The following is an 18,066-nucleotide window of genomic DNA, read 5'->3' on the forward strand; positions in this document are numbered from 1 at the left end:
AGCACCATGTTTTATGTGACTTATGATAAATAAAATAAACAAATCTGAAACTTGTTTTCTGTCCGTTGTTCTTGATTCATAAGAGAATTTATTGTTTCATATAAAAACAAACTCATTGTGCAGTTTGGTTTTAGAAAATATTGTTTACATTTTTACTGTAAAGACTCACACAACTTGAAACCAGGCTTTTAAAAGTCCAGATTATTGGACGGTCACAGCTTCTAGCGCAGACGTTAATATGCATCAGTATGAGGATGTTTTATTATGGTTTTTACTTTAATTTGTCCTCTGACAGCTCAAAAGTAAACATTTCTGGTTTATGTGGGTTGTGGTAATAAACTGAATCAATAACAGCTCTCTCCAAATATTTCCCCTGCATTTGAACAGCATTAGCAGCTGAAGTTTTCCTCTGTGTCTGAGCCAAATGAATGTGAAAACATTTGACTAGTGGTGCCTTCTAACTATATCAGAATTATGAATTATCTTCCAACTATCCCAAGTAGCATTGGCTTGGAGAAACATTTTTGTGAAAAAGTTCATCTTTTAGCTGCTTCAGTTATTGATATATAAATTATTGGTGATTACTTTTACTTCTACTTTGACGTAGTTAACCTTCACAGGTAAAACATTTATTAACAAACTTTATGCTCAAAAACAACACAGTGTGAAAAAGTGGGACTTTAAGCTGCTTCCTTCACTACAGCTATGTATAACAGTCATCTATACTGTATATCTATATATATTTTGTTTATACTGTCAAGGAAATCCTGTACCTTGATTTAAGATTATTACAAAAAATAAAGGCAGAAAGGCTTAAAATTCTTTTTTATTTAGACATTTTTAAACAAAATACATTCCGTAGGAAACATGCAGTAAAGGCATAACCGGCTTCAAAAACACAGATTCACAGAAAAAAGAACATTTCAGTCTGCGTACATCAAATAGTCGTAAAACCGATCTGCACTGATAAATAAAGCCAAGCTGCAGCTTTACAACATAAACAGAACTTTATTTAAATTTAGATGACAACCTTTGGCTTTATCAGCTGTGCCATCCTGAGAGAAAGTCAAAGAAAGGACAGAAAAGACTGATACAAAGATGTTGTGACAAATGAGATGAAACATACAAAAATATTTAGCAGAACTTCTTAATATTTGTTTCTTCTTTACAAATTTCCTAGTGTAAAGAATTCACTTCAATATAAACTATTTTTTAAAACTAATGACTAAATACTGTAAGATATTGTGTAAGAGGAAACTAAATTTGAGCCATACGTCAGGTGTTTAATTGAAATGTTTAGATCTTTTTGAGGAAAACATATTTTTGTGCTAGCTTGTTTTTTTTTTCATCATAGCAGAAACTTATTCATAGGCATTTAAATAAAGATTATCATTGTGTATTTAAAATTCTGCTTTGTCCCAATTAGAAATAGATAAATAGTAAAAACTAATTCAACCGAGACCGTTTGTACATGTACCAAAAGCTAGCACTGTTAGCTTAGCTTTTATTTACATCATAAAACAAGTCAGAAACTATGGTAGAAAGTATTGTGTTTGAAGAACAAAAACGTTTACATATTTGTTAAAATAAAATAACAGAATTTCAGTCTGAGACCAACTAGCTGTTTTCAACAAATTAGCTAAAGTAAGCTAGGCTATGCTAATCTATTAGCTTAGCCAAAATAAGATAAGTACAAAAAGAAAGCAAATGAAGATATTTTCCAAAATATCACACTATGAATCTTGTTAAAATATTCATGTTAATTATTTATTAGCACAAATGTGAATGAAATGTAAAGTATGTTGAAATTCTTCTGACATCCATATTTGTACTTTTTTGGTTATTTCTTCAGTTTAATTTAAAATGTTTATGTTCTCGTAAACAGTACAGTTAAACAACATTTAATTTCAATAAAACAGAATAAATAAATTTTTTAAAAAATCTGACAAAGCTGGCAGAGAAACAACCAAAAAAACAAAGAGAAAGAGTAGCAGCTAAGGAATATGGAAGTATGTACGGAGTCCCATTAGTGGAAAGAGAATCCTGTTGCGGGTAGACCACCGCACCAGTGATTTAGGAATTTTAGGACATCCTGACACTCTGGACTGTGTGTCGTCTGTTGGGATAAATCAACGCAAACAACCAGTCACTAATAATTTATGTCTTATTCTAACAAACCCTGTCAAGAAAATAAAATCCAGTATAATCCCAGATCTTTGGATATGTGGATACATCAAAATATGGCATCCAAAATTACATATAATCAATCTGAAATGTACTGTGAAAAAAATGGGCTTTTTTGTTTTCTTGGGATGAAAAACTATTTTCAGCTGACATAAATTTCAGTGACATGAAGGAACAATAAATTAAGTTGGTTCCAAAAATTATATAATTTTATTGATATGTTTAATTATTTCAATAAATGTTTAAATAAGTATTTGTTATTTAAATACAAATAATTTATTTAAATAATTATTATGTTTATCATTTTATATATTGTAATTGTAGTCCTAAACATTATTTTGTGAGTTTGCATTAAAGTGTGCGCATGAATGGGAAAAATTACAACATGAATTTTAAGTTTATGGTACTTTCTTGTAAATCAGACATTTGGTTGAGTTACAAATAGGTAAAAATCAACGTTTGGCAAACTCAGAAAAAAACCTTAAAGTTCCTTTAAGTTTGTCGCCTCACAATTTTGAGTTCTGATAACTTTTGTTTTTTTACAGTGCTGTATGTAAAAGCATTTTTAGACATTTTGATCATTAGTTCTTAAAAAGAATGAAAAACAGAATATATAAACACAAAAGTTTTACCCATTCTTACCATCACATCTGAAAATTTCTAAAGCAAATTATATGATTTTAAAAACTGTTTTAAGCTCCCAGATTAAAGGGGTAACGTATTAAGTTAACTGCCATCTAGTGGTAAAAGAAAATATTATAGCCAGCTGATAGTAAATCATAAAAAATTGCAATAAAGCTCTTGATTAACCCAGTGATATTCACATTAATAATTTAAAATCAAAACTGGTACAAGCACTAGTTTTTAACTGTTCAGATTAAGAATAAATGTTAGTCAGAATAAGTCTAATCTCACCTTTGTTGCCATTAGAAATTTATTCCAATCTTCTTTGTTGGCAGATTTTCCAGCAACAGGAAACTCAATTTTATTCCTCAGCACAGGATAACCTTCAGACACAGACAGGACAGGATAATAAGAGGTAAACTCTGTCCTAAGAGCAAACTGGAAATATCTCCAGCATATTTTGTGGATTATTATTAGGCGTTAATCCTTAATATGAAAAAAATGGGAAATAAGTCTTCAATAAACCAGAACTTGTTCAAGCGAGGACTTTTAATGAGCATTTCTAATCAACTAAAAGGACAGGAAAGAACGCTTTCATAACAAATGACTGTCTTAAAAACTGAAGAAAAAACAAAAAGGTAAGAACTCAGAAAAACTACGAGAATGTTTTGAGGCTTTGAATTTAGTCCTGATGCTTCTTCAGGCCGCAGTTATTTTCATATAAAGTGATCAATGAATTGTGACAATGTTATATTATTTCTGGTGTTTATTTTTTTAAAATCACTTTCATGCTTATTGCACACATAAATAATATGAATTATAATTAAATGTCCTAAAATTGTCCTCAAGAATGTGTGTAAAGGATGAGACTATACAGAAAACAAATTACTGCAGCTGAATGAGGCATTATGGGTAGTTTCTCTCTTCTGGGTGAATAAAAAAAAAACACAAATGTGGAACACTTTTTTTGTGAAAACTGTAAATTTATGAAAGAGACAATTCATAGGCCCCCAAAATTCAGACTTTTTTTGTCTCAACTTTGATTTTAATCTCCAAATTCTGACTGGGATCTCAGAATTCAGCCTTTAATCTTCTGAGAGAAAAGTCACAATTCATTTCTTTTTCCAGTGGTCCTAATCCTCTTCCGTATTTTTTGTTTTTTACCTCTTAGAGGCTACAAACGCTCGATTTCTTACTATTTCTTGCCTAACTTCAAATTTCCGAGTTCACAGACTAAAACATGTCAAACATGTCGTGGTGCGTTACCGGTCAGGACACACGGCAGCGAGCGAAGGCCGGTGTTGGCGGCCACCAGCGACGCTTCGTACGTGTCCCTTTCGTCCCGAGGCAGAACCTGTTCCAGCCGGTTTTCCACAGACACCATCAGAACCCAGTCACGGATCTGCTCCAGCTGGGCGTCCTGCCATCGATATAAAAAATAAAACAAGAATGGCTGTAAAACGGATCAAATTTCTGAGTTTAGTCTCAGAAATATTCTAGAAAAAAAACAAAACATGGAATTTTATGAGTTTGAAAGGTCAAAAGATTGCTAGAAAAAAACTCAAACATTTTGAGATTAATCTCAGAAATCTTCAAGAAATTACATTGGAGAATGAAAAGTCGAAGATTTACGAGAATAAACAGAAATTTTGAAATGAATAAAAAAAACTTCCAGAGAAAACTTGGAAATTTCTGGAGTTTTGAAAGTCAAAAAAATGGCTAAAAATAACTCAGAAATTTTGAGATTATTCTGAGGAATTTTCCTAGAAAATTTCCAGGATTAATCTCAAAATTTCTCCGTTTTTTGGCAGAAATTTACTTCCTTTTTAAAATTTACCATGGCCCGAATTTACCGTCACAGAAAGCAAAACCTGTCGTTGCTTTAACAGGATGGATTACGGTAGGACAAAGAACATAGTAAAAAATTAAAACATAAAATATTGTAGTGCTGTATAAATATAAATAAATTAAAATTTAGTGAATATAACCTCTTTAATCATCCTTATATCCTTAAATATACAACTTAAAGTCCTTCCTTTTAATTCCTGTAAAGCATTTTGTATTGCCTTGTTGCTGAAAATGTGCTATATAAATAAAATTACCTTTAACCTTTTTTTTAAAGAAAAACAAATTCCAGTTTCAACAAAAGATGTGCAAAGATTTGATCAATTCTGCCTTCAGAGGTTTCAGTTTTCGCTAAAATCAGTCCGTCCATCATCTCCTCTCATCTTTCGTGCCTCCTGAGTCTGTGGTTAAAAACCAAAAAATGATGAAATGGATCAATCCAACAGCCAAACGTTCGGCTGACAGCAACACTAATGATTTCATAAATCCACGCGAGCCGCATCTATTCTCATTTATTAACAAGACCAGGGAGGAATGTGACACTAACTCCATCAGATCTGATTTGCGGCACGACATCGATATTGTCTCCATCTATCAGGCCGTAATTTCAGCGTGGATCTGAGCTGAGTGGGAGGAGATGACTTTCTTACGGTCACGCAGAGTTTGGTGGGAAGCGGGACCTCGAAGGGAATGTCTGTGTCCAGGAAGTCGGAGTGATCTGGAGTGCGGCCGTCGTCCAACGCCTGCAGGAAGCCAGGAAAACAGAATAAATAAATTTACTTTTCAATGACTAATTTTAGAAAACAAAAACAAAAAAGTGATGAAGATAAATGGAGCTGGAAGAAAGCTGGTAAAAAAAATATCTCAGAAAACAGGATTAATGTAAAAATAAATCATTTATGATGTTTGGAAATAATATTTTTTAAAGAAAAAAATCAAGTAGAAGACAACAGAACTTCCACAAAGTCATAGTCACAGCAATTTCAAGTAAAAAAGTGGCAAAAAATTTTTTCATTTATGAGAAGAGCATGACTTTCTCCATGATTTAAGTCAGAAATATAAAAAAGGAGAAAATTACCCGTCATACCGAAAGGCTGTCTTGTTTTTCATTATTTGTAACACAATAACAGCTTTTCAGAACATTAATCTCAGAAAACTATTGATTTTCTCTTGATACAAATATATTACATTACAACATTTACGTTTTTACCAGTAAAATTAAAATTTCATTCCTTGACATTTTGACAAAAACAGTAAAAAAGTATCCGTTTGCACACCATTACCAAATGTATGATTTTTCACAGGATATTCTGTTATTTTTTGACATTTTTCTTTCCATTTAAAGCATTTATTTTGAACATGAAAAAAACCAACAAACATAGATAAATTAATAAAATAAACAAAACAAAGTAAGCAACAATCAAAACACTCAAATAAAAATTAATGTCAACGTAACATGTTCAAAAGAGAGAAGGAAAAATATATTAATTTTTAAATTCCTACCCTAATTTCACAACTTTTAAAAAAAAGTTTTAATCTATAGTAGGGCTAACATTCTGTCAAAGAGAGATTATATAAATATACTTACATCACACAAGTCCACAAAGTGGTTGAAAAAGATAAATGCCATGTTCTCCCAGCCAACAGCCTGACAAATAAACATATTCAGGTTTTAAAGATGAAGACAAAACAAGATTATTTAAAAAAAAAAAACTTGTTGTAATTTAATTACTGGTAAATGTGGAACCCAACAGGAGATTTAATATTGTTCATAATGTTGTTCTTTTCAGCATAAACTGGGTTAAATAAATAAAAATGAAAACCTAAATCAGACAGGAGTAGCAAAAAGAAAAAGCTACAAATTTTAATTAATATCCAAAAAGGTTTGTAATATTTCCAGATGGACAAACCTTGCAGGCTAAGCCAGCTTCATAGAAAGCTTTATCTGCACGAATCAGCTCAGTGTAACGCAGCAAAGACACAGAAACCTTCGCTGCTATGCTCATCTGAAAATGCAAATAAACAGAAGAAAGAGTGTCAGTGAAAGCAGCATTTGAACAACGAATGCTTTTATGTGTAAAAACTGCATTGTTTCAATATGAACTTATTAAATTCCTGCAGAAAACATCAGTCACCATGTTACGGGTGATGTTTGTAAAGTTACAGTCAAAAACGAACCACAACAATTTGGGTTATTTAGCCTGAAATAACAGAAACAGAGGCTCATTTTTCAAATATTTAGTTTGGAAGCTTAGCAAGTTAACTATATTGTTCTGAAAAAGCTAAATGTTTAGCAAATTAAAAATTTTGCGCCAAACTAAATATCTAGTTAGCAAGCTAAATTTTTAGCTTCAAAACAAATATTTAATTTGCATGCTAAATATTTTATTTGTAGCTAAATATTTAGTTTGTAAGCTTAGTCAGTAAGCTCACTATTTAGCTCTGAGCTAGCTAAACATTTAGCTCTAAGCTAGATAAATATGTAGCTCTGTGCTAGCTTTATTTAGGAAAAGAAATGATGATAAGAGAGATGACATGATGCGACCCATGTCATGGGTTCACAAAGAAGTTTGCAAGAACCAGCTTTTATTTTGTAGTCCACTTTCGCTTATTGGCAAGTAAATTTGTATATTACAAAAGCTAACTAAATATTTAGCTTCAAACTGGATATTTAGCTCTGAGCTAAATAATAAATTAAATATTTTATTTGAAACTGACATTTATAAATTAAGTATTAATAACTTGGTGAAAATATGACTTGGAAAATTAACCCCCATGTTTTTATGACAGGCTGAATCACCCAAACTATTGTAATAAATTTTTGACTGCGTAACTTTACAAACGGCAACCCATACCTACCAACTGAAACACTCTGTATTTATGTCAGATTTAAAGTTTACCAGCTGCTCGAATCCTTTAGCGGCGGATCGCGCGGCCAAGTAGTGAGCGATCAGCAGCATCTGCTCAAAATCTTCATGAGCCGGAGAGTTGGCCTCAGCTGACTTGGTCAGGTTCTCACACTGAAACCGAACCCACAAAGACATCGCATGTTTCACTGCTGCCATGTCAGAAATGTAAACGCTTCCTCTTCCTTGTGTTGGGATTCACCAGCTGCAGCAGGAAGTTTCGCAGGTCGGCCCACATGCGGAAGGACTCGGGTCCGGCAGCGTCGGAGAGGTTGATCAGGTCCAGAAACAGACGCTTGTAGATGTTGAAGTTCTTATAGGAAAGAAAAGAAGACTAAATATCCTGAATTAAATTTTTAAAACAACATTACAAGTAGAACAAGATAACTCTGGTAAGACACAGGAAAGGTTCTTGCGTATGTTTTACTTGTGGGTTTGGTGGCGCTCCGTGCTGCATGTAGAGCTGCAGCGCTTTCACAGCTTCTTCCTCCTTGATGAGATGAGTCGCGTAAAGAGCAACATACTTATGGAGGATCTTAAAGTTCTGGCAAAAACAAACAATTCAGTGAGGAAGAGCACAGAAAAACTCAAACTTATTCATAATCGAAGAGTTTTACTGTCCGACATCTAACAGTGTATTGGGGCCATTATAGAAACAAAACAAAACAGAACAAAAAGGAGCAAATTTATGCAAAAAATACCCCCAAAAAACTCAGAAATGCTGAGATTAATCTCATAGGGTTTTGAGGAAATACAAGGACATTGCTTAGTTTTGAAAAGTCAAAAATGTGCAAACAAAAAAACATAGAAATTCTGACATTCATCTCAGAATTTATCTAGAAAAAAAAACATGGAAACTTCTGAGTTTCAAAAGTCGAATATTTTCACCTTTTGGAAATTATCAGATTTTTAAAAGTGGATTTAAAAAAGTTTTTTTTAAACTTTTGATGACAAAGAAAACATGTCAGAAACATTGAAACATTTCTCTGCCATGGATGAGCTCAACAGTAGATCTGGACTTAAATTGTAATCCTTGAACACAAGAAGCTGGTTAGCTCAGTGGTCATTGTGTCTATTAAAGCAACAAACATCTCAGAAAAATCAAGACAACAGAAGTCAGCCTGACGTACTTTTATTAAGTCTAACATCAGTTTGTAAAAAATAACTATTAGACACAGAGTTCAAGCTTAGGAATATTTACAGATTAAACAGAAAGTCTGTCTTTGTACCTGTTTGGAAGCCGTTTCCAGACATTTCTCCCACTGGCCTTTCTCTGCGTACAGATCCAGAGCCGCCATGACGTCCACACTGACCAGCTGAGCACAGAGTCACAACAACAGCTCGTCACATCCGGGAAACACACAGCATCAAACTTCAAACTGAGTGGACCTATGATGCAAAATTCACTTTTTGCATGTTTTTTGTACTTCAATTTGGGGCTCTACTGATCCTAAAAACAGGCCAAGTGCTTAAAATAGGAATAAGTTTATGTTTTGTTGGTGTCTGGAAAATTTGCCTTTTCAAAAACCTCCCAATTGTTAAGTGACATTCCATGGGCACAGCAACCCAAGCAGAATTCCAACACATTTGGTCAGCTGGTTTTACAATGGCTGCTGGAAAAGAAAAATGTTTTGTTGTTGACTTACTATCCAGAAACCACTTGCTGCATCTTGTTGGTTGTGCAGGAGGCTCCATTTTGCTTTTCAAAGCTGTACGGTCGTATAATTGTGCATTTGTTTGCAGCCATTTTCACATGCGAGTGCAAATGTTGAGTTTATGGCACTATGATTGTGTGTAAAAACTGTAATGAACATGTTCTGTATCGCCCAGCATAATAGTTCACCTTTAAAAGTGTTTGATGAGCAGAGTTGTAGGGAAATGGTTTGAAATTTTAGAAATTAGTATATTTAAGTTTTCAAGAAAAGCTTAAATATTCGTTCTTGCATTTCTTTTCAATATTGACATTAATTTACTGGGAAATATGGGAAATATCTACACATTGTTTTTCTATCATTTAGTGTTAAGGGTTAATTTTAAGGTTAACTCAGCAGGAAAAGCAGAGAGATGCTTACAGACTCCACTCTGCCTTGGTTTTTAAGATGCTCCTTGTACTTCTGGTCCACGTAGTTTTCATATCTGTGAAAAACAGCCAGAAGTTAAGAAGGTAAAGCGACAAAACTTTTCTGCTTTTGGGTTCAGAAAAGATGCAGGTGTGTTTTTAACCTCGGCTCCAGCTCTTTGGCGACTCTCTTGGCTTTATTCCACTCTTCGCCATCAATGAAGGTATCGATCGCCTCTTTGATGAGGTCCAAGTTGAGGTAAAGTTCAGCAGCCTTAAAAAACAAAACACAAAGAAATACGAGTGAGATCAGAGTTCAAAGGGCAGATAACTTTGTTTTTTAACCTTTGAGGGACATTTCAATTGACTATGCACTATTTAACTTTACATCCCAAAATTAAACACCTTGCTAAACTAAAATAAAAATTCAACATAAAATTTTTCCCATTTTCTTTCTTTAACAGTTTCAGACCTACAGTATGTAGAGGTATAAAGTGTTACACATTTCTTAAACGTTTCATACCTGCTTTGTCAAAAAATCCCACATTTTTCTAAAAACAAAATGCAGAGTGGAATATTTTTGATCCAGTCTTCGCCAGATCAAAAATGAAGATTGTTTTTTATCCATAATTATTTTTGGAGCAATGAGAGTTAAAAGCAAAAACCGACACTCATAATCCAAAAGTGTGATAAAATGTTGTTTTTTTTTATCTTTACTGCATACATTTTTTTCAATAACTTTAAACTCATCTTAGATACAATGTTTTTTATATTTTTCAAATTGTTTCGAAGATTTTATAAATGTTTCTACAAAAATCCTAATTCTTTTGAAAGACAAAAACCCAAAATATGCAATATGTTCTAGAAACAAAAAGCAAAGTGGAATATTTTTGACCTGGTTACTTCAGCCATAAGTGTGTGCGTAAGTTCACTCACAGCGTTGAACTTCCTCAGCTGTGCGAGTCGCGCCCCGACGACCTGAACCACCTCTGTGGCTCGGTTCCCACTCAGGAACTTGATGGAAAGTTCAGCTGCCTGGAAACAAGCAAAATGTAAATGTAAATGTAACATTCACCTGAACTGGAGTTTTAGACCTAGTGACAAAAAGGAAAACATGAAGAACAACACTTTGAAAGCAAAACATAAATTTAACATATTTGCTTATTTGGAACTAATAAAATGTCTTCATCGCTGTTGCAGGAATCAATGTGAAGAAACATAAACGCAAGGACGAGTTTCTCTACATGCTGTGACATGAGTTCTTTAATCCTGGAAATATTCTCCAGCTGATAAAAGGCTGATTTTGTAACCACCTTTATGTGATTCTGAATGTTCAGTTTTGATAAATAGTTAGTGTAAACGCTGATGTCCACCTTTAATCCCATTATTGCTTTTTCTGACCCTTTGACCTTTGCTAAAGCCTCGCCAGGAGGCCCAGAGTTCAATAAGCAAACGGTTGTAACTCCCGACTCGTCCCTCGGGTTGACGCTACGGTTTCTGGGTTAATAAAAATCCCAGCGGAAACAAAACTATTGATCGCCACGACCTTTCCCTTCACAGCAAACATCCAAATTTCAAATGATCTCGTCTCTGCAGCCCTCAGGTCAATAACACACAGAACCAGATGTTTATCTTCACACCAAGGAGACAAAGATCCACTGAGCTTCAGAGAATCTCAGCGACAGACACCTTCAGCTACTTTAGACTTGAACTTAAAATACATGCATTGATGTCATGCATTTGAATTGGACTAATATTTATTTCAACTGCAAATCTGATTGATGTAAAAGCTGAGTGTTAACCAACAACACGCTAAAAAGGCAGAATATAAATTACAAAGATGCTACATTTACCTTTATATTATTTTACCCAGGGATGCACCGATATGAAGCTTTGAGTCGATATCCGATATTTACAGATATTATTTATAGGGCTGCTGCTAACAATTATTTTAGTAATTGATTAATCTATGGATTATTCTATTAATCAGATTTTTTTAAATCCCCCATTCTACAAATTTAACAATTTTAGTATTAAACAATATTAAAAATACATTAAAAGAGACAAATAAACTAATAATTCAATTGATAAAAAAAAATAATAATGTAACAGGTTTATAAATAATCATCAAAAGGCAGGAATGCATGTCCAAATGCGTCCAAATATATAATGCATTCTTATATCGCATTTCTTAATAATTGTGGTATAAATGTAAAATAATCTGAAAAGTAAACACCTGTTGGGAAATAAAAATAAAGAAATAAATAAAAGTAAACATTTTATTGCCTAAAATGCAATAAAACTGCAAAAAACTTAAGGAGTTTTGACCAAAACATATTTACATATTTACATAGGAGTTTTTTTTCTCTTTTAATAAATACAAAATGTATATATTTTTAAACAGTTTTGGCTTAATTACTGTTTTCTGCATATGTTGTTCTTTCTGCAAATGGCATTTTTTGAGTTTGTATACTCTAGTTAATTAATCTTGTGAAGTCTCTCTCTTCTGCACACCATACAAATAACTATCGATGGTAATATAAACTTTAAATGTCATCCAGATATAATCTGGTGCTTCAGGCTGCAGAACGTCGAGAACCTCAGAAACATTCTCCACAAATAAAACATGCTGTACCGTTTATTATTCAGCGGTTTACCAAAAGCAAAGATTTCATCACAGATCTGGATGGATTTTCTGTTTCCACCCAGGGAAAAGAACAAAAGTGAGAGAGACAGAAGACTTGACAATCTGCTTCTGTGGCATAAAAAAAGAAGATCTCTTCAATCAGTTTGTGCCAATTTTCAGTCACAAGCGCTTCTGAGTTTTACAAGTACAGTGCCTCTCAAAAAGGGATTGATTTTGTGATGAAAAAAAAGATAACATTCAAAAATAATGTTTAAACTTTTTGTGGATATAATGGGATGAAAAATGTCCGCACTACCTGATCAATTTGGAAAACTTTTGTAAAGGAAAAGCCATATTTTGGTGAATATTGTGAAGCCAAAAATCTGACTTTCCAAAAGACTGTAACAGACTGAATGGTGAAATTAAATCAAATCTACTAGCATAAAGCAGTGCCCTTCGATCAGAACGCGACACAAAGAAAAAAATAAACAGGAACAAATAACAGCAGACATTTAACCATGCATTCATTCATCCAGCCTCCGGGGGCGCTGTTATAAAGTTCATGGATAGAGTGGAGAGATAAAAACTTTGTATGGAGTTAACAAACGTTCAGGTAGTTTGGATCTTCTTCTCCAGACAGAGTATTGAATGTATTTTTAATGATTCATGATTATTGAATGAATTTTATGGGACTTCTACCTTCATCCAGCACTTTTCCATCAGGGTGAGGTTGGACTCGTCCTTCACCTTCAGGTAACAGTCGACGGCGCGGGAATATTCTCCGGACTCCTCCCACTCCTTGGCCTGCTCCAGCAAACCATCCACACCCCTAAGCACAAACATTCAGGAATACATGCGTCAGGAAATTTTTCCTTTTATTTCCAAAAATGACTGCTGTAAATTTTAAAAAATGAACAGTATGTCTGATTACTAAACCATACCTCCACAGCAGCTTTGCAGGGCTCCCTAATAAAAAATGGGGCTTGAAGCTGTAAACTCTTCAGGAATAATTTTGCGTTTTTTTTCCTCACTTTCTTTCGTCTCTACTGGCAACTTTTGATCTTTTCTCCCACGAGCCATTAAAGCATCGGGGGGAAGATGAGAGCTGCATGCTGCTGGTTTGCTTGCTAACGAGCTGTTGGAAGTTTTAGTTTCAGGGGGAAAACACGAGAGATTTTTAAATAAAGCATCTAACTAACTATTTGTGGAAGGATTCATTTGGTGAGCTTCAGAGGAAAGGCTGCAAAATCATTGGGTTTGTTGTGATTTGAGGTTGTTTAAAGGTGACCAATTATGATTCCTCAAAAAGGTTAGGTATAAAGTGTTAATTACATTTTTTGTAATTAAACATGTTAATTACATTTTTTGCACAAAATAATTTTTTAAATAATTAGATTTCAGTCTGCAGTTCTGCCTGTTTTTAGTTGTTGTTGGACTTCTTGTCACTTTAAATCCAAATAAGCTGTTGCTGGCCACATCTGCTAACTCAACATTTACACTAAATCAATTATGCACAGTTTTTCTGTGTTGATTGATACAAAAACTTCAGATATCGGTACTGACAGTGGATCAGTGCATCCCTACAAAAACAGCCAGGTGATTTTTTTAAGTGCTTGGGCTTTTTTAGTAGCAGTAGAGACTCAAATAGAAGTATAAACATTTCAGAATGTCAGGGCTGAATTAAGGCAAAAATATAACTTTACCGGCCCCCCTTCTTGGAGGTTTCCCTCTCGTAGTCCTCCTGCAGGATGGAGAGCTTGCTGGGGAGATACTCCTTACAGATCCGAAACGCATCACTCCACATGTCTGCATCCTGTTAAACACACATGTAAGAAATAAAAACAACCGATCTCAATGAGGAATATAAAACAATAAAACATTTAAAAAACATCACCTTATAAAACTTAACGGCCAGTTCAGGCCTCTGCGCTCGCAGCAGGAACGCCTCGGCCTTCAGGAAATCCTTCTCCTCGAAGCAGAACCGGGCCTGGCCGACCAGAACCTCAGAGACGCTCTCCGGGTCGTAGCTCTCGGCCACTCGCTGAGCGTCGGCCCAGTCCTTGTTGTGGACGTACCTTGGTCAGGTTTGGACAAAACATTAAATTAGACAAACTTTTAAATATAAAATAAGAGACAAATGAACTAGTCCACCATATTTATGCACTAATCTGGAGAGTAACTTAAATAAATGTGTAATTTTCACTCCTGGCAGAATATTTTAAATTAGAAATCATGACTTTCATTTAATTCACAGGTGTCAAACTCAAGGCCCGTGGGCCAAATTTGGCCCACCTTAAAGCTTTATGTGAACCGTAAATAGAACCTTCAAAATAATCATTGTATGTCTAAATAATATTTTAGCAATCTAATGAAGGCAAATTTCTACGGGAACGGATAAGGGCCACTAAAAAAAAAAAATTGACTTTTTCTTAGAATTTAGAAGAATTATTCTGACTTTAATATTTCAAAAGCAAGAACCAAAATTCTGAGAAAAATAATTCTGAGGGAAAAAGTTCCAAATTCTGACATTTATATAAATAATTTTGACTTTTGATCTCAGAAGATTAAGGGCAGAAATCTTTTATTTTCAGTGGCTGTAATCTTCTTCTGTAGTTTTCATATGCAATCTGCCAAATTGCATTAATGTAAAATGATGTTCAGTACTTTCATAAAAGAGAATTTCAATAATTCAGATAAATAACGGGAAGCAAGACAGTTAATAGCTTTAAAAACAGATAAAAGTTTGAAATTTATTCTAAAATGGATGGAAAGCTAGAGCAATAAAAATAAAAATGATTTGTGAAGTTGTTAGAAAATGTCCACAAATAATTTGCAATAGCATTTTATGATGATTCTAACCTTCTGTGCTCAGTTTTATACAAGTTAAATTTAGCTAAAATGAGTTTTAAAGAAAAAAACAAACAAACAATCTCTTCCTCTAGTACTCACATGAACACGGCTTCTTTTGGTTTTCCTGCTTTGATGAACTCAACTTCCGCCTCAGGAAACCTTCCCTTGTTTTCAAAATGAAACATGTCAGAATTAAGGATTAGCAGAATTAAGGATGAGCTGATAGTCGCAGGTAATAATGTCTGCTGCATTAGTGACTGATCAAATTTACAACAATGACAATAAGGGAAGCATGTCAGACTGTTGGAACTTCATTCGGATGGGAACTGACTTCCTCCTTTGCCTAATAAAGAAAAATCCCGGTTTTAATGAGCCGAGCCTCGTTACAAAGCGTTGAACATCGCTTCATAATCGCATCCAGCTTGTAAACAAAATCTTTCCCTCTGTGAAGGCGGCTTAGATAAATGAGACGGGTGGCTAATTTACCTCGTCCTCCAGGTATATGGCATGCTTCAGGTGGATCTCAGGAATCTTTTCTTTGCAAGACAGGCGAGCCAAGTCAAAGGCAAAGTCAAATTCACTAAAAATTCGAGGAAAAATCAGTAAATAACACTTTGTAGACATGAATCTAAGCAGTAAACTAATAAATCATACAGTAATCTCTGTTGCTAAGCAGATAATGATGATGATGCTCACAACTTATTAGTAGCAGACTCGATGGCGTAGTCCAGCAGGCCAAACTTGTTGAGCAGCTTGACGGCGGCCTCTCCGCCCAGAGTCTTGGCCCACAGGAAGGCCACCTGTTTCTGGGCACCAGCACCTCCATGGCTCTTCGCCACCTGACGCAGATCACAGGGATATTTATAAAGAAATCAGTGCAAAGCTCGTACAAATATTGGGAAATTTGCAGCTGATGATACGAGAGACAAACATGCAAGTTGTAAGTTAGTTTGAGACAACATAATCATGGTATTTCCAATACTTTAAAAGTGAACAATTTAGTCCTTTTTTGGACATATTCATCTTTCCACATATCTATATTAATATTTTATCTTATTTATGTCCAAAGTGCAGTTCAGGGGACATTTGTGGCCGTTGGAATAATTTTGTGTGGCTGAAGAATGGTCCTAATTTGGACACATTTTGTAATTGAGTTGAGATTAAAAATGGAAAGTTAATTACTTTTTAAACAGACAATGCTAAGTGTTAAGTGCTAGCCTTGTTGTGTTTTGCTTTTATTTATTTTTTAGAGCTGCTTTTGAACCATAATAAATTGAACACTGACCCAGTATATTTGTCATGTAGTAATGATTCTAATGTGATGTTTTTACCCTGTATGCGTCCTCCCACATGTCATGGATTCTGTACATATGGACTGCTGCCTTCCACTCCTCCGCCTCCATTAAGTGATACTCTGCTTCTGAGAACCGGGACTCGGCTTCCAGCTCCTGCAAAATAAATAAAAAAGAAGCATATTTACTAAATGTACCAGCATGAGTTAAACATCAAACACAGAAAAGCTTCACAACTTAAAGCTTAGCATGAATTATTAGCCTTCGGTATCCCTGCGCAAATCTGGGACACACACAAAAAAAGAAAGAAATAAGAATCTGCTACGATTATTCAAAGCACTTACAATTTCACTTTAAAGCAAGATTAAAAAAAAGTAAGTATTAAACATACTTAGATACATTTATATACAAAAACTGCCATTGTAATCATTCATGTATGTAGCTGTGTAGCTAACACGACTATGAAAAGATTATTTTCTATGTAGCCACTTGGGAAAACCTTTATGATTATTTGTTCCATTAAAATTAGAAGCATTATTACATGTGTAGAAATCAGTCTAAAACTAATTTGTTGCTGAAATAAAAAAAGATTAACACGCATTTTTCTTCATGTTTTCATTCTGTGTTGAATGTATTGTAGATTTGGGATTTGAGGCCTTTGAGAGTTGATTTAATTTAAAGGTTCAGTAGTCTGTGTTAGATAATTCATGAGGGAATATTCCAGAGTTGCAGCTCATTTACTGTGAAATTCACCAACGCTCTTTTCAGCGACTACAGTCACCATGACAGACAATGTAGTCAGCGACAAAAACCCAACAATTTACATGAGCAGCAAGGGTCCAACTTAGAGGCCAAGAAAATATAAAAAATAAACCAAAAAACTGAAATCTGACATTTGCTGTATTAAAAGAAAGTCATCTAGTTTTCAGTTTCTACTGGTTTGTTTGGAATTTATATTTAGTTATAAGAACACGATTTGAGTCACTTTCTTTCAAAACATTTGCTAATATTTACTGCTTCTAATTTAATAAATAAATAGAAGCAGTAAAGACAGTAAAACTCTCTAGATAAATATACTTCTACTTAATATAAATGTCATGGTGGTAAAAAGACAAATAGTTTGTGTGGTACTTAACATTTTCCTTTTTAAGAAAATTATTTTGGCAATATTTTTACCCTTATTACAAGCAAAAAGTCTCCATCTGCATCAACAACTGCTAGACGAGACAAATTTGCATCAGTTTTGAATTGCAGTTGGGGGCCACACAAAATCAGTCCATGGGCCACAAATGGCCCATGTGCCACACTTTGGACACCCCTGGTTTAAATGGTCTGAAAATAACTGGTCTTAATTTCTGCTTGTGTTACACTAAAACTGCAAAAACGGTTCTTTTGGTCTAGTTAGTGGAAATATCTTAATAGACTTTAAATGAGAGAACAAAATTATAAGTAACTTTTCAGCAAGAAATATGAGCCAGTAATAAAATCAATAATTCCTCAATATGTATTTATATTTGTAAAAGAAGAGATCAAATACGACTTAAAAGATACTAAAATTTTCAGAAAGATGCCTTTTTATTAAAGGAACAATCTTTACAGATATAACAATCTAAATCTTTAATTTAAAAGAAATTTTAAAATTAATATGATGAAGTGATACAGTGTTGAATCAGCTGAGTT

The 18,066-nt window shown here is 34.1% G+C and overlaps 1 protein-coding gene across 1 annotated transcript in view; it reads right to left on the bottom strand.

Annotated features, from left to right (window-relative positions):
- Positions 1-808: 808 nt before the first annotated feature.
- Positions 809-18,066, bottom strand: part of ift172 (intraflagellar transport 172) — a 38,260-nt gene continuing 21,002 nt past the window's right edge. Inside the window, exons 29-48 of the mRNA XM_028040782.1 lie at positions 16,426-16,542; positions 15,791-15,933; positions 15,581-15,674; positions 15,194-15,258; positions 14,139-14,319; positions 13,948-14,057; positions 12,944-13,073; positions 10,555-10,653; positions 9,783-9,892; positions 9,632-9,695; positions 8,789-8,875; positions 7,987-8,103; positions 7,762-7,872; positions 7,554-7,673; positions 6,564-6,659; positions 6,242-6,301; positions 5,304-5,396; positions 4,075-4,228; positions 3,100-3,191; positions 809-2,116 (exon numbers count right to left, since the gene is read on the bottom strand). Of these exons, the coding sequence (XP_027896583.1) occupies positions 2,027-2,116; positions 3,100-3,191; positions 4,075-4,228; positions 5,304-5,396; positions 6,242-6,301; positions 6,564-6,659; positions 7,554-7,673; positions 7,762-7,872; positions 7,987-8,103; positions 8,789-8,875; positions 9,632-9,695; positions 9,783-9,892; positions 10,555-10,653; positions 12,944-13,073; positions 13,948-14,057; positions 14,139-14,319; positions 15,194-15,258; positions 15,581-15,674; positions 15,791-15,933; positions 16,426-16,542 (2,133 nt within the window). The 3' untranslated portion in view covers positions 809-2,026. The remainder of the gene's footprint in view (positions 2,117-3,099; positions 3,192-4,074; positions 4,229-5,303; positions 5,397-6,241; positions 6,302-6,563; positions 6,660-7,553; positions 7,674-7,761; positions 7,873-7,986; positions 8,104-8,788; positions 8,876-9,631; positions 9,696-9,782; positions 9,893-10,554; positions 10,654-12,943; positions 13,074-13,947; positions 14,058-14,138; positions 14,320-15,193; positions 15,259-15,580; positions 15,675-15,790; positions 15,934-16,425; positions 16,543-18,066) is intronic.

This window comes from Xiphophorus couchianus, chromosome 15 (assembly GCF_001444195.1).
Source record: "Xiphophorus couchianus chromosome 15, X_couchianus-1.0, whole genome shotgun sequence".
Taxonomy (NCBI): Eukaryota; Metazoa; Chordata; class Actinopteri; order Cyprinodontiformes; family Poeciliidae; genus Xiphophorus; species Xiphophorus couchianus.